We start from the raw sequence: 13,334 nt of genomic DNA on the forward strand, positions 1-13,334 counted from the left end.
AAGGACATAAACTCTGAAAATAACTGAAAAACAGATCTCCCTGGTTAGAACTAGAATCTGGTTTCAATCATTTTATTTGCCTCCGTCAGTTGTCCTATCTCCAGTGACCCTTGGGTCTCCATTTGGATTCAACAGTCTTTCCCCAGAGTGGAGCACGTCCTTGGCACAGCTGTCACGTGTTTCTGTGAGAGGCACAGGAGCACCTGAGCAGGTGAGACATGGACCTGCAGCCACTGCCTGACCTTCCAAGGCTGAGGCTCTTCAGGAGCGCGTGACCCTAGTGCTGGTGGAAAAACATGGCCAGGTCCTGTCTGTGCTCTGTGTCCTTTAGGAAAGAGCCATTTGTTTGGGGATTTTTATTTAGTTCAGGCTGTTTTCCTGTACCTGTCTTGCCCATAAAAACGGCGTGAAGACAAAAATGACAAAGGCAACCAAGTCAAAAGAGACCCTCTCCCTTACCTTCAGTGAGCAAGCAGCCTTGGCTTTCATCTCCTGCTTGGCTTTCATCTCCGCCAGCAGCCCACTGCCCATCATCTGGACCCCGTACCTTCGCCCTCCCTGTGGGCTGCCTTTGCTGTCACTCCGGTCCACCTTCCCCACGTCTTCCCCTTGACTTTCTTCTAAGGAGTCGGGTGTTTTGATCTCCTCCACCCGATCAGCACTGCCATTGTGCTCGGCTGGCTTTGTGTCCTTCCTGGGGGCGTCCACAGCTGGACTTCTGACTCCCGCCTTGGGGGAGGAGAGTTCTTCTGCTGTCAAGACTGTTGAAGACCGCTCAGGTTTGTTCCGGGGTTTGATTAAATTGAGAAAGCCAGTTTTCCGAAAGTCACGTTTTTTCTTCTCATCTCCTCCTTCACTAAGCTCGTGGGACTCTGAGCCCCTCGCTGACCATCGCCTATAATTCAAAAGAAAATCCTGTTGGGTGTACTGTAATTAAAGCTTCAGCAACAGTCACTCAAAACAGAAATAAGGAGATGGCTGCTTATATAGCAACAATTTTGAAACATTTTAAAAAGTTGACTTGGAAATTGGAAGGTTGACTATCATCATATCCACAGGTGAGGAACCTGAGGCACATAAAAATTAAGAATGAGAATCTGAAGGTATCATTGGGAGGACTGAGAGCAGAGGTGAGTTTTTTCTGTTTAAATGCTCTAGTCAAGTGCCTCTCCACTAGTAAGAACTTTTAGAAAAGGTAGATCCACTCATGGCATAGATGGGTGACTGCCTTATTTAATTTGGAGGGCACTGGAAAGGCCCAGATTTTCCCTTAAGCACGTGTAATCCCTCCACAATCATTAGATAACATTTGAAATTCCACCCTAAGTGGGATCCATGATCCAGATCCTTGCTTAAATGTAAAAATAAATTATAAAAATAAAAAGCACTATTCAAAACCAAAAGAAATATAATACCACGGAAAGAGGGAATGACATGAAAAAGCAGCTGATGATCTTTGGGAGAAGTTTGTCAGAATATTCTGAACATCCTGAAACCTGGGAAATGGATGGGGAGAAAGTAAATGATTTGGGCTGAATGGCAAGTATCATGAGAGCTTTTCACTAAGAGCTGGAAGGACACCCATGTATCTCCTCTGAGTCCCCAGGAAAATGCCAGCAGGAGAATTTTTTTAAAAAAGAAAAAAGGCCTAAGCACCAGAGAGGAGAAAAAGCAAAAACAATAGTTTGGAAGCCAAAACAGTTAGGAGTAGAAACTGACTTCATAAATCTGGGAAAGCTGACCCCTGAAGTATTAGTTGGGAAGGCCCAGAAGCAAATGGATTTCAGGTGAAGGGACACAGAACGTGCCATCCCATAATATGCTTGTGGCATAGCATTATTTTAGGCTGGTTACTTTTAAGGAACAGCAGACACAGGGGAAATTTCTCTTCTGTAAGAGAAATATACATTTATACAGAAAATCACCATGTTGTAAGGGGGTATTCCTCTCCATACTAGGAGAAGCAGGATAACTGGATCCCTAGAAATTTATCAACAGAGAAGGACCAGGACTCACACCTGCATAACAACCTTACCCTTTGTTTACCTGGTTCACAATAACATCCCCTAACAGTCTCTCTTCCGTCTTTAGCTGAAGATGGTATGGGCCATTTCAGGGAGTTAGTGTTCCTAGGTATCCCCCATGTATACAAGAGGTATATGTGTTAATATAATCCATGAAACAAGAATAATCGAAAAATTTGATAGTGGAAATGGGAAACTCAAGGTTGGAAGATAAGACTGAGAAAATCTCCCAGAAAGTTGAGGGGAGGAGGGGTAAGAAAAAGATGAAGAAATACAAGAGAAACAGTTTTTCTTTTTTAAATACTAGCGGATAAAGAGAAGAAATACAATTTGAATAATAGAAGTTTAAGTAAAAGAATATAGAGAAAAAGGAAGCAAAGAAATTATGAAAAATAATTCAAGAAAAATTCCAGAATCAAGGGACACAAATTTCCAAATTGAAATGGCTCATGAGTGCCTAACAAATGGGTTTTAACAAAAGATAAAAAAACCCACATAGAACATATCACCATAAGATGTCAACATACTAAGAACAGAGAGAAGATCCCAGATACTTTCTGAGAAGCAGAAAAACAAGCAACAAAGGATGAGGGCTCAAGATGACACTGGATTCTTAGAGCAACATTAGAAGTGAGAGGATAAGGGGACCAGGTTTTCAAAATTCTAAAGAAAGATGGATTCCAATCTAAAGTTCTGTAGCTGTCACAGTATTAACCAAAATGCAAGACATATGAGTTTCAGAAACTCACCTCCTGTACTTCCTTCTTCAGCAAGTAACCAGAGATGCTGCTGCCCCAGAACAAGAGTGAAGTAAGGAAGAGGATGACCCAGCCAAAGGAAACGGGAAAGACACAGGAATGAGTGAGGAGAAACCCCCAACAGATGGCAAAGTGGGGACCCCAGGAGGACAGCAGGGGACCAGACCTAAAGGCCAGGCTGGAGTGGTCAGACAGTAGTGAAGTATGTGCCCAGGAAGATGAAACTGAGAAGATGTGAGGAGATTGAGAGAACATTCATACCTTTACAGAGATTTAGAAGGCATGTCAGTGACAGGTATACGGAAAACTAAGCAAATTCAAAAGGGGACAATTATTAACTCCAGGGAAAATAAAAAGTTGGAAAGGCAATATAATCACTGCATATTGTATAACTCAGCTCTGAACATTTACATGCTTATAATGAAGTAAACATGAAATACTAATGTAGCCAACAATTATGACACAGTTGCTGCTAAGTCGCTTCAGTCGTGTCTGACTGTGCGACCCCATAGACGGCAGCCCACCAGGCTCCCCCGTCCCTGGGATTCTCCAGGCAAGAACAGTGGAGTGGGTTGCCATTTCCTTCTCCAATGCATGAAAGTGAAAAGTGAAAGTGAAGTTGCGCAGTCGTGTCCGACTCTTTGAGACCCCATGGACTGCAGCCCACCAGGCTCCTCCATCCATGGGATTTTCCAGGCAAGAGTACTGGAGAGGATGACACAGTTAACTAAGATGAAAAATGTGATAGCGGAAATGGAAAACTCAAGGTTGGAAGATAAAACTGAGAAAATCTCAGAGTTGAGGCAGGGAGGGGTAAGAAAAAGATGAAAAAATAGAAGTGTATGTGTGTTTGCCTGCAAGCGTTTGGTGGACAGTAGGGTCAGACTGTACTGTAGGAGCTACATTATCATCCTCTATAGTAAGAAGCCACTAGTTATGGTCACTATTTGAAAAATAAATAGCAACAACAAAAAAGTTATTATGAAATATGGAAACAAACAGCTAAAAGAATAGGAATTAATTGCCTCTGGGGAGTAGGGAAAGAAACAAGGTTTTTTTTTCTTTCTTTTTTATAAAACACCTTAAAACACCTCTGACATTTTAAACTACAAGGAGCATGTTGAACTTCAATTTTCAAACTTCCTTCATACTACTTGATGGTTTGACCTATGCCTGGACCTCTACATAGCAAACTGACAATGATCTGTTTTTATGTAACAAAAAGAAATGAAACAAATCACAACTTCTAATAAATTCCATCATTATTTGATGAAATTTGATGCACCTAGTTCTATTTGTGTACTAGAACATGAAGTGAATCCTCCTAAAGCAGTATCTTTGTAGAAAGTGGGGTTTACACCTTATACAGTTTGCCCAACTTTCACTGGGCTTATTAGAGGAGGCGGCGACTTTAAGGGCAGAGGAGATCCCCCTGGCAGTGACGACACATACGATCCGAGTTGAATGTGCACAGACCACTCCACTAATTCAACATCAAAAGTTTGGGACGAGGAGAGCCTACAGTATTATCTGTTTATACAGATACAGGCCAAGATTGTCTTGATTCATTCAACCAAGAGTGACTGAGGGCAGATTATACATTATGGGCTTTGTCAGACACGAAGTTATAATGAGAAATCAGACCCAGGCGTTTGTTGGTGAAGGACAGTATTCTATAGGAAGAAAAGATTTGAAAACAGATCATTAAGAGGGATTTCCCCATTTGGCTCAGTTTATGTTGGTACTTCCTGAACCTTTTGCATTAAGACTATGTTCATCCATTCCCCACAATGTAAAAAAGAAAAACAAAAAAACCCTCAGGGGATTATGTTGCTCTAACAGATGTATGCGGAAGATGAAAAGAAAAAAGTATCAAGTCAGCAATAGACAAAGGGTTGTTAATTGGGGAGGAGAGGAAATGAGGCAGGGAAAAGCTTCAAAGAATAAATGATATTTACATTGGATCTTGAAGGAGAGAATAGAATTTTCCCCAGTATGGCAAGCTTCAAGGCCAGTGTCAAAGGAGATAAATAATTGGGTCCTAAAGCTTATAACATTCAGTAAGTTATACTGTTATGGATATAAAAATTTAACTTGCTCCCACCTCGCCATCCTGCAAAGGCAAGATAAGGCACATCAATCTATAGAATGGACCAGTTTTCCTTCCCTGTGCCCGGCCTGCCCACCCTCCACTTATCAGGATGGTTTAAATTAGTTCCTGGATTTGATATCTCAGGTGAAGAACATTTCACCAACACAAATCCTTATTCAGTACTTGGGAGTGGATCTGCATTTAGTTGGAGATTAAATAACTTGGTACAAGTCATGCTTAAAGGCTTGAGTGTTTCAAGTTAAGCTGTTAATAAAAGTACCACTGAGTTGACTTCTAAGGAAAGTTTGTCTTGGTAATAAGAAAATTCAGACAGAACTTTTCAGAGGCTAAATCTGAAGCCTCTTTACTAATTCTGTTGTCGTTCTGACTCTGGTAAAGCTGTGCTACTTAGCAATGAATGATGTGTGCTCCCAGACATATCAAATTATAAACACGGGGAATTTAAAAATACAGTTGACCTCTGAATAATGAGGGAGTTAATTCACAGTCAGTCCTCAGTATCCGAGTTTGTCCACATCCACAGATGCAACCAGCCAGGGCCTGTGTAGTATCGAAGTATCTACTATTGAAACAAATCCACAAATAAGTGGACCCAAGCCATTCAAACCTGCATTGTTCAAGGGTCCACTGTTAGTAATTTCAGCCTGCCAAACGTATCTCATTGTCTGAGATACATCCAGATGAATGTAATAAAGCCCTAAAAGGAAAAAAAAAAAAACAAACCCTTGGGGAGATACATTTTGTGGTCTGATTTAGATATTACAGTGGTTCTTCAACATGAGTGTGTCTCAGTATACCCTGGAGGGCTTATTAAAACACAGGTTGTCAGCCCCCACCTCTAGTTTCTCATTCAGTAGGTCTGGGCTACAGGTTTGAGAATTCACGTTTCTAACAAGTTCCCAGTTGATGGTGGTCTTGCAAACCACCAGAAAAGTAAACCCTCTGTCAAATGTCTATCTTATATACTTATGAAATAAGAGCCTTAGTACATACTAAGTTTAAAATTATCACTGTTAGTAATTTAAATGTGAATTAAATGGTGTGATTAGTGAAATGACTCTGAACTCACTTGGAATCCATTTTGGTCACCTTCTTGGTGAAAAATTCATCTACACCTTCATCCACTCTCCCCATAAGACCGTTCTGCTCACCATCTTGGGAGACTATGCTGGTAGCACAGCCCTGCAAACCAAACAGGTGTGATATTAATTTACATTCAATATGTATCACTAGATTTAAGACACACAAAGGCCATGGCAAGGACACAACTGATGGAGATAGGGCCCTACAGTCTACCGGAATAGAAGTCAAATGTAGAAATGAAGGTAGAAAGAAACCAAAGTGAGAAATGCACTATAAACACAAAACCTGCTAAAGGACTGAGGCTGAGTAGTGCTGTCTTGGAAGCAGCTTGGAACCTAACAGGCTGTGAAGAGTCGTGTGTTCTTGAAGCACAGGAAGGCGTTGCAGGCACATTGGTAAGGCAGGAGAATGCATGAAAAAATGACACGCTGTTTTGAGAACAGTAATAATTCCAGTGACCAGGGGCCTGAGGCTTATAGACAGAGTAAACTGCTGAGTATAAACCCTAGCAGATACTGAAAGCGGCCACTCCAAACACACCCACCCACACACACTCACACTTGCTTCCTCTTTCTTGCTGAAAGAACTCTGATTTCAAGACGTGAATACTTAAACAGTACTTCTATCTCCTTGCCTGTGACTGGTGTGATATACTTCTGGCCAGTGAGATATAAGGGGGTTCATGGGCAGGTTTTCCTGCAGAAGAAGGGATGTATTTTTTTCTACATGGTTATGAGAGAGGATGTGACGTCTGAGCCATGGCAATCACCTGGAGTTCAAGAGGAATTGAGCCTGAGGATAAAAGCCACCATGCTGAGGATGACAGAGCAGAACAGTGGAAGCTATGCTTATGCTGTGCTGAATAAACCCATCCCAGACCCCGAGACTTTTGGATTTCTTGTTGAGTGAGAAAATAAGTATTTCTCATGGCTTAAGTCATTTCCAGTTCAGCATCTCTCAGATCTCTCATTCATAAATGAATACTTTCCAACTAATAATACAAGGTCTGACAGTGAACACCCTTGAATCCTATATTAAAGAGCGTGGAATTTATTTTGCAGGTGAGAGGGAGCCCTGAAGAAGTGTCATGACCCAACCTGTTTTGGTCAGATAATTCTGGGGCAACATAAAGGCTATATTGGAAAAGGCGATATATTGGAGAATAGAATAAATTCTATTCAAGAACACAGTGAAAGACTTCTGTGATTGTTTAGTCTAATTTGGAGGGAGGTGTGGGACTAAGTAGTAGGGAATTGAGAAAGAAAGAAAAAGACATTGCCTAAGATGAGGCTGAAGTTTCCAGGCTGGGTAGATGACAGCATGATTCTAGGGAACATAGTTCAGAGATCTGATTTGAGGAAGAAGATGATGCATGTAATCTCAGGCAGTGTTGTTTGAGGTGCTGTGGAAATCCAGGGGCAGGTGCCTAAAGCTTGAGTCTCAGGAAAGAAGCTCGTGAGGAGCTATAAAGTCATTCAGCACTCTAGCATTTGTCTTTGAATGGACAACTCAGTGAATTCAATAACATGCTTGGTTTTGTGTCTGCGAAAGTGTATTAATATTTCACACAGATAGGTTGTGGGCCATTGAGAAAGAGCATGTATCTTGCCCATTCTCTTGGGCACAGGACACATTCCCATGTGGTTGCGATATCTGGTCTGGATATCTTGCCACAGAGTGGTGGGAAAACTCCTTTCTGTGATCTTGATTTGCAAGTCTCAAGCTGCCTCTAGGGAAGCTGGCTCTTGTCTGCACAGGCATTGTTTTAAAAAAAAAAAAGACCCATGATTAGCTTTAAACAACCATCCGTTCCGTTCACTGGCAAGGTCCATTATGGAAACGAGCTGTGTGTTTGAGTTCACGATTGTAAAATGCTGAAAAGTGAGCAGATAACAGGTAACAGACCAAGAACCCTGTGAAATGTGAAAACAATTATACCTTTCGTCTGAATGGTACTTTATAGTGGAGCCAGGCTTTCCTGTGCATTGCAGGAGAGCAGAGAAACAGCCAAGTTCAATAATGCAGTTATGGAGGGAAAGCAGCTCATTGAATAACTTCTGTTTTGATTACAAAAGACAAAGTAGCACAGAGCTAGCTTGGATGTAACTTCTCCTTTTGTAAAAGAAGACTGGAATTTCTACAGTGATAATCGCTCCCTAAGTTTGCACAGTGCTTGATCATTTACTGTTGTCTTTATACCTACCCTTTGAACTGAAAAGGAAACATAGTCTTATCCTGCCTTGTGGTTAGTCCCAGATCAAACCATGGCTCAGAGTGTGAGGGGCTCCTGTTTAGGTCACCCGAGTGATGGATGACAAGGGTACAACCCCAGAATACATGCTCGTAACCTAGGGCATCCTTCCACAACACCCTCACTTCCCCTCAGAGGCTGCCTCTCAAATTCCTCTCCCCATTTTGAGGGGGAAAAGCAGTTTTTTTACAAGTATAATTTCTCCTTTCAGCCCTTTTCTTTTTTCCTGCTTTGAAACAATTCACAGCTAGCACAGAAGGTCTCTGGGGACATGAACAATCAACAGGTTTCGGAGATGGAGGCAGGCTGAGCTCAACAAGCAGTCTGCTTTCCCATCTTGCAGGACCAGCCAGTTTTTACAGAACCTTAGAGACCCCAGGTCCAACTCTATCATTTTAGAAATAAAGAGACTAGGAGCAGAGAGATTGAGAAGTTCAGTATCACTGGGAGACCTTGAGCAAGATGCAGCTGTAAATGCACCTGTTAAAAGTAAGAGGTGTCAGCAGCCTGCAAGAAGAGCAGCAGAAACACTGAAGACTGAAATGATAGGCGGCTCCTCAGAGGGGTTCAAGGCCAAACACACCTGCGGCCTTAGCTCAATTGCCAGCAGAATGAAAGGGAAGGACATATAGACATCAGAAGTTCTCAAAATTCCATTTGATTTTGGTCTTTTCTGTCAAGGATTATAAATTTCAGACTAAAAAGGGGAGCAGAGCTGGTGGGAAGGGAGTGCAGAAAACTTTATCCCTGCGCTGGTTGGAACCCACTGCATCTGTGCTTAGAGGAAGGATTTTGCAAATAAAATCACAAGTGGTTGTTGTTGGTGTCTGAGAAAGAAAGAGGGCAGATTTCTCATCGCCTGTGTATATATAAGTAAATGCTAAAAGGATAACTTGTGAATGCTTAGAAGATAAGCCGGTGATTATGAAGACTAAAGACAATTCAGACCACCCTCTGTTCTCCCTTTGCCTGGATTATTAAGATGAATGCACCAGGGCAACACCGGAGGAGATGCGCCTGGATTTTGACAAGGCAGCTGTCAGATCTCTCCTAATGTCTCCACAGGCCGGATGGAGAGAGATGGGCAGGAAGCAAGAACAATTAGGTACATTAGTGACTCTGAACAAAAAACCCAAAGAGTGCTAATTAGTGAGTTGAATAATCATGAAATCTTATACACATGTATTAGACAGTAAGAAACATGAAAAGAGCCAAGTAATCAAGCCAGGAAAAGGGGAATCCAAAAGGAAGTAAAATAAATTAAAAAAAACAAAAACAAAAATTAATGAACTTGAGAGGAATAGTAAAGCTAATTCCTTGAAAAAGACTCCTAGATGGTAGGGAATCTGCCTGCTATGCAGGAGACCAGGGTTCAAGCCCTGGGTTGGGAAGATCCCTGAAGAAGCGAATGGCAATCCATTCCAATATTCTTGCCTGGAGAATTCCATGGGTCACAAAGCGTTGGACATGACTGAGTGACTATCACTTTCACTTTTAGTAAATGAGACCTTGCAAAATTAGGATAGAAGCATTAAAATATATTAGAAATGAAATAAATTGGGACAGAGCTATTGATACAAAAGAGATTAAAGACTCATAAGAATTCTAGAAACAACTAAGTGGACAATATCCTAGAAAAATAGAAATTACCAAAATGGTATCAAGGAGAATTAGGTAATCTGAATAGATCTGATGAAATAAAATTCATATATTTTGGTAAGGCAAGAAAAATTTAAACATAAAATTTTTCTCTGCCCATTTGGACCTTCTCTCTCCCCTCCAGAGTGTATTATGAATCTACCTTAATCAGACCTACTTAGGAGATAATCTTATAAGGGATCAGGATGGCCCACTTCTCTTTGCACATGCAGGCCTGGATTGTGTGAACTGTCAGTACATCATCTGACATATAACCCTTTGTCTCAAAAACTTATGTAACTGTGTTCTGACCTCTAACAGCAGAACAGTCCTGAAAGACTGTCTGTCTCCCAGGTTATAATCCTCAGGTTGCTGCAAATAAAATTTTCCACTTCTTTGTTAGATTGACTGTTGATTAATTTTTTTGTTAACAGATCTGTAACAAAAGAAATCAAATCCCTAGTTTAAAAAAAAAAATCCACCAATGAGCATTACGTGCACTCGTAACACATAAAGCCCAGGTGGCTTTCCAGGAGAGGAACAGAAAATCTATATGACATGCAAACTCTGCTCCAGAAACGGGAGAGGAGAAAAAGGAGAAAGGTCCTCAACTAACTTTATGAAGATAGTTGTGATGTAGTGATCTATAACAACAAATACATACTTCATCTTCATCCCTATCTCTAGCCAGACCTCTTACACCCTTGGAATTTCCTGATGAGAGCCATAAAGGTGCTTTGATTACATTAATGAAGTGACTTTGGAACCACCTAAAGATGGGGGTTGATATCCAGGAGACCCAACCACATGATTAGAGGGTTGAACTTTCAGTCCCAGCCCCTGAACTTTAGGGAGCTGAGAAGGTCTGGAAGTTTAATCATTGCCAATGACCAGTGATTTAATCAATTATGACTGAATAATGAAGTCTCCCTTAAATCCCCCAACGGACAAGGTTGGGAGAGCTGCCGGGTGAATGAATATATGGAGATGCAGGGAATGTGACATGCTGGAGAGGGTGTGGAAGCGCTGAGCCCCTCCTTGACATCTCTCCTTAAGCTTGCTGTTCTTGAGTTACGTCCTTTTATAATAAATGGGTAATTCAGTATGTAATGTGTATGTTAACTGCTATAACAAATTAATCATACCCAAGAAGGATCGTGGGAATCTCTGATTTACATCCCATTAGTCAATATGGGCAACAACTGCCAACTAAGATTGTTTCTGGCCCTGTGGTTCTATAGGAATTAAGCCATTAGCCACTGCAGTCACTGCCCTTCAACACACCCTGAAAGGAGTTCAGGGTGCAAATCAGGAATGAGACTCTGTGATTCAGAAAAATTGGCAGAATAGGACTTCAGACCAATATTTTCGAGAAAATTTTCTCAACCTAATTTCATGCATCTTCCCGTACTTAGAAAAGTACTGAAATCATTAAGATATCTGCACCTCATGAACAGCAGCAACCTTCTACTGCTGCTGACATCCGCCACCTCTATGAGCAGTTTTCTGAGAGGCTATCCCCAGGCTATAGTCCTCAGTAAGACTCCAAAGAGAACTGAAACTCACAGGTCTCACGCTGTGGGTTTTCATTTCAGTTGACAGTATCCTTTATAATAAACCAGTAATAGTAAGCAAAATCTCCTCTTGAGTTCTGTGAGCCGTTCTAGCAAATTATCTAAGCAAAGGAAGGGAGCATGGAAACCCCCCATGAAGTTACAGTTGGTCAGAAGTACAGGAGACGACCTGGGACTGGTATCTGAAGTGAGGGTACCCCCGAGCCCTTGACTTGAGGAGTCAAAATTGAACTGACCTGTAGACAGCCAGTTGTGTCCAGAGAGCTGAAGAATTAATCAGTGTAGGAGGGAAAAACCCACACATTCAGAATTAGAAATGTTCAAATTAAGAACAGCCTCCGTACTTGGGCTTTGAGAATTCTGATACCCAGAAAAGCCCACTGGGGCATTAGGCATCAAGGACAAGCTCTAGAAAAGCTAAGATTGACTTAGGGTGGGCTGGGGCTACCTAGTCTGTCCAAACAAAACCAAAACAACACCAATATTAAATGACTGCTGCTGCTAAATGCTGCAACCTTCTCACCCTCCACTGGAAGATGCAGGTGCTGGGGCCTGTGTGTCAGCTTCGCAGAGTTCAATGTGAAAGCGCTTTGAAAATCACACTCTGTGCATCCAAGGGAGAGCAAACTGTACACTCGCTAAGCCTCTGGCAAGAAGCGAGATCTGTTCAGACCCAGGACCGTAATCTGTTATCTGAGGACAACATGCGTCCCTAGGATGGAGCACCCTGGGGTGTGCTGACCCTATGAATCCTAGCTTTCCTGTGGACAAGGTCAAGATCTCTCTAGAATAGACCTGAGTACATTCCTCCACCAAAACTCTGCCACCGCTCTCTTCCCTTCCCTCTTTCTCATTTCTCAAATGACTAAAAGAAAAAAACATTCTCTTTCCCAGAGTCACCGACTTAAGGGGAAAGTTAGCCCTTGTGTCACATATATGTTGTACTGCTAATGACTCTCCACAAGGAAAGAGCCAGAGGAACCACTTATTCCATAACCAAGTAGAATGTGGCGTGTGTGGTGTGTCTTTTCCCTATCTGAAAAGGCTTTTCCCTTGTTTAAAAAGAGAGAGAGAGTAGTTTATTCCTCAAAGAATATGTAATAGTGCACTAAGAAGTAAGTTGGAAAAGAAAACAATTCACTAAAATTTGTTTTTCTGAAACCATGTCAAGCTATTCAGAATCAAATGAGAGAGCAACCAAATACGAGCACCCTGGATCTGATATGAGCAAATGCCTGACCACTCAGATAACTGGTTGTGACTTTTCTCCATTTACGACTCCAGTCACCCACCTGTCATCCAATGAGTACTGAATGCCTGCTGTGTTCTAAACTCATGCTAAGTGCTCAACACACAACTACAGAAGATAAACCACACACTTCCCACATGGAACTTACACACAAGGAGAAGGCTATGCTTACAGTGTGCAAACACTGTACAGCGAGGGCTGTAACAGAGTAAAAGCGTCAGGCACTGGGGGAGCGGGGCCTCCATGGACAGTTGCTCAGGCTGTGCACTGTGCACAGCCAGCATATGAGAACAGCTTTCTGCAGAGTCGTGCACCCCCACCTGTGTGCGAGTACAGAGGTGGAGACAGGGAGGGAGAAGTTGTGCCTCATTGGAGGTCTGCAGGATGAGTAGTTATCCATCCAGGAGCTAAGGGTGGGGGGATGAGGGAATGGGAAGAGAGGAAGCCATGACCAAAAGGCTGTATCACTAGAGGTCTGAAACACAGGATGAGAGCGAGGGCTACAGGGATGACAAGGAGGAAGAGGAGGAGCAGGTGGGGCTGACGGCAGGGAGATGGTGGTCAGGATCATATCCAGGTTTCTAGCTTGTTCACCAGTGATGCTCCTTGTGGAGCAGGGCAGGTTCATAGAGAAAGGCTCCTAG

General features: G+C 42.2%; 1 protein-coding gene across 7 annotated transcripts in view; it reads right to left on the reverse strand.

The window, feature by feature from the left end:
- The window catches only part of CARMIL1 (capping protein regulator and myosin 1 linker 1), a 306,964-nt gene that overhangs the window by 13,750 nt on the left and 279,880 nt on the right, over nucleotides 1-13,334 (reverse strand). For all 7 annotated transcript variants that reach the window (XM_070777554.1, XM_019985895.2, XM_019985894.2 and 4 more), the window contains 2 exons: nucleotides 5,965-6,077; nucleotides 460-895 (listed from right to left, as the gene is read on the reverse strand). In XM_070777554.1, the coding sequence (XP_070633655.1) occupies nucleotides 460-895; nucleotides 5,965-6,077 (549 nt within the window). The remainder of the gene's footprint in view (nucleotides 1-459; nucleotides 896-5,964; nucleotides 6,078-13,334) is intronic.

This window comes from Bos indicus, chromosome 23, assembly GCF_029378745.1.
Source record: "Bos indicus isolate NIAB-ARS_2022 breed Sahiwal x Tharparkar chromosome 23, NIAB-ARS_B.indTharparkar_mat_pri_1.0, whole genome shotgun sequence".
Classification (NCBI taxonomy): domain Eukaryota; kingdom Metazoa; phylum Chordata; class Mammalia; order Artiodactyla; family Bovidae; genus Bos; species Bos indicus.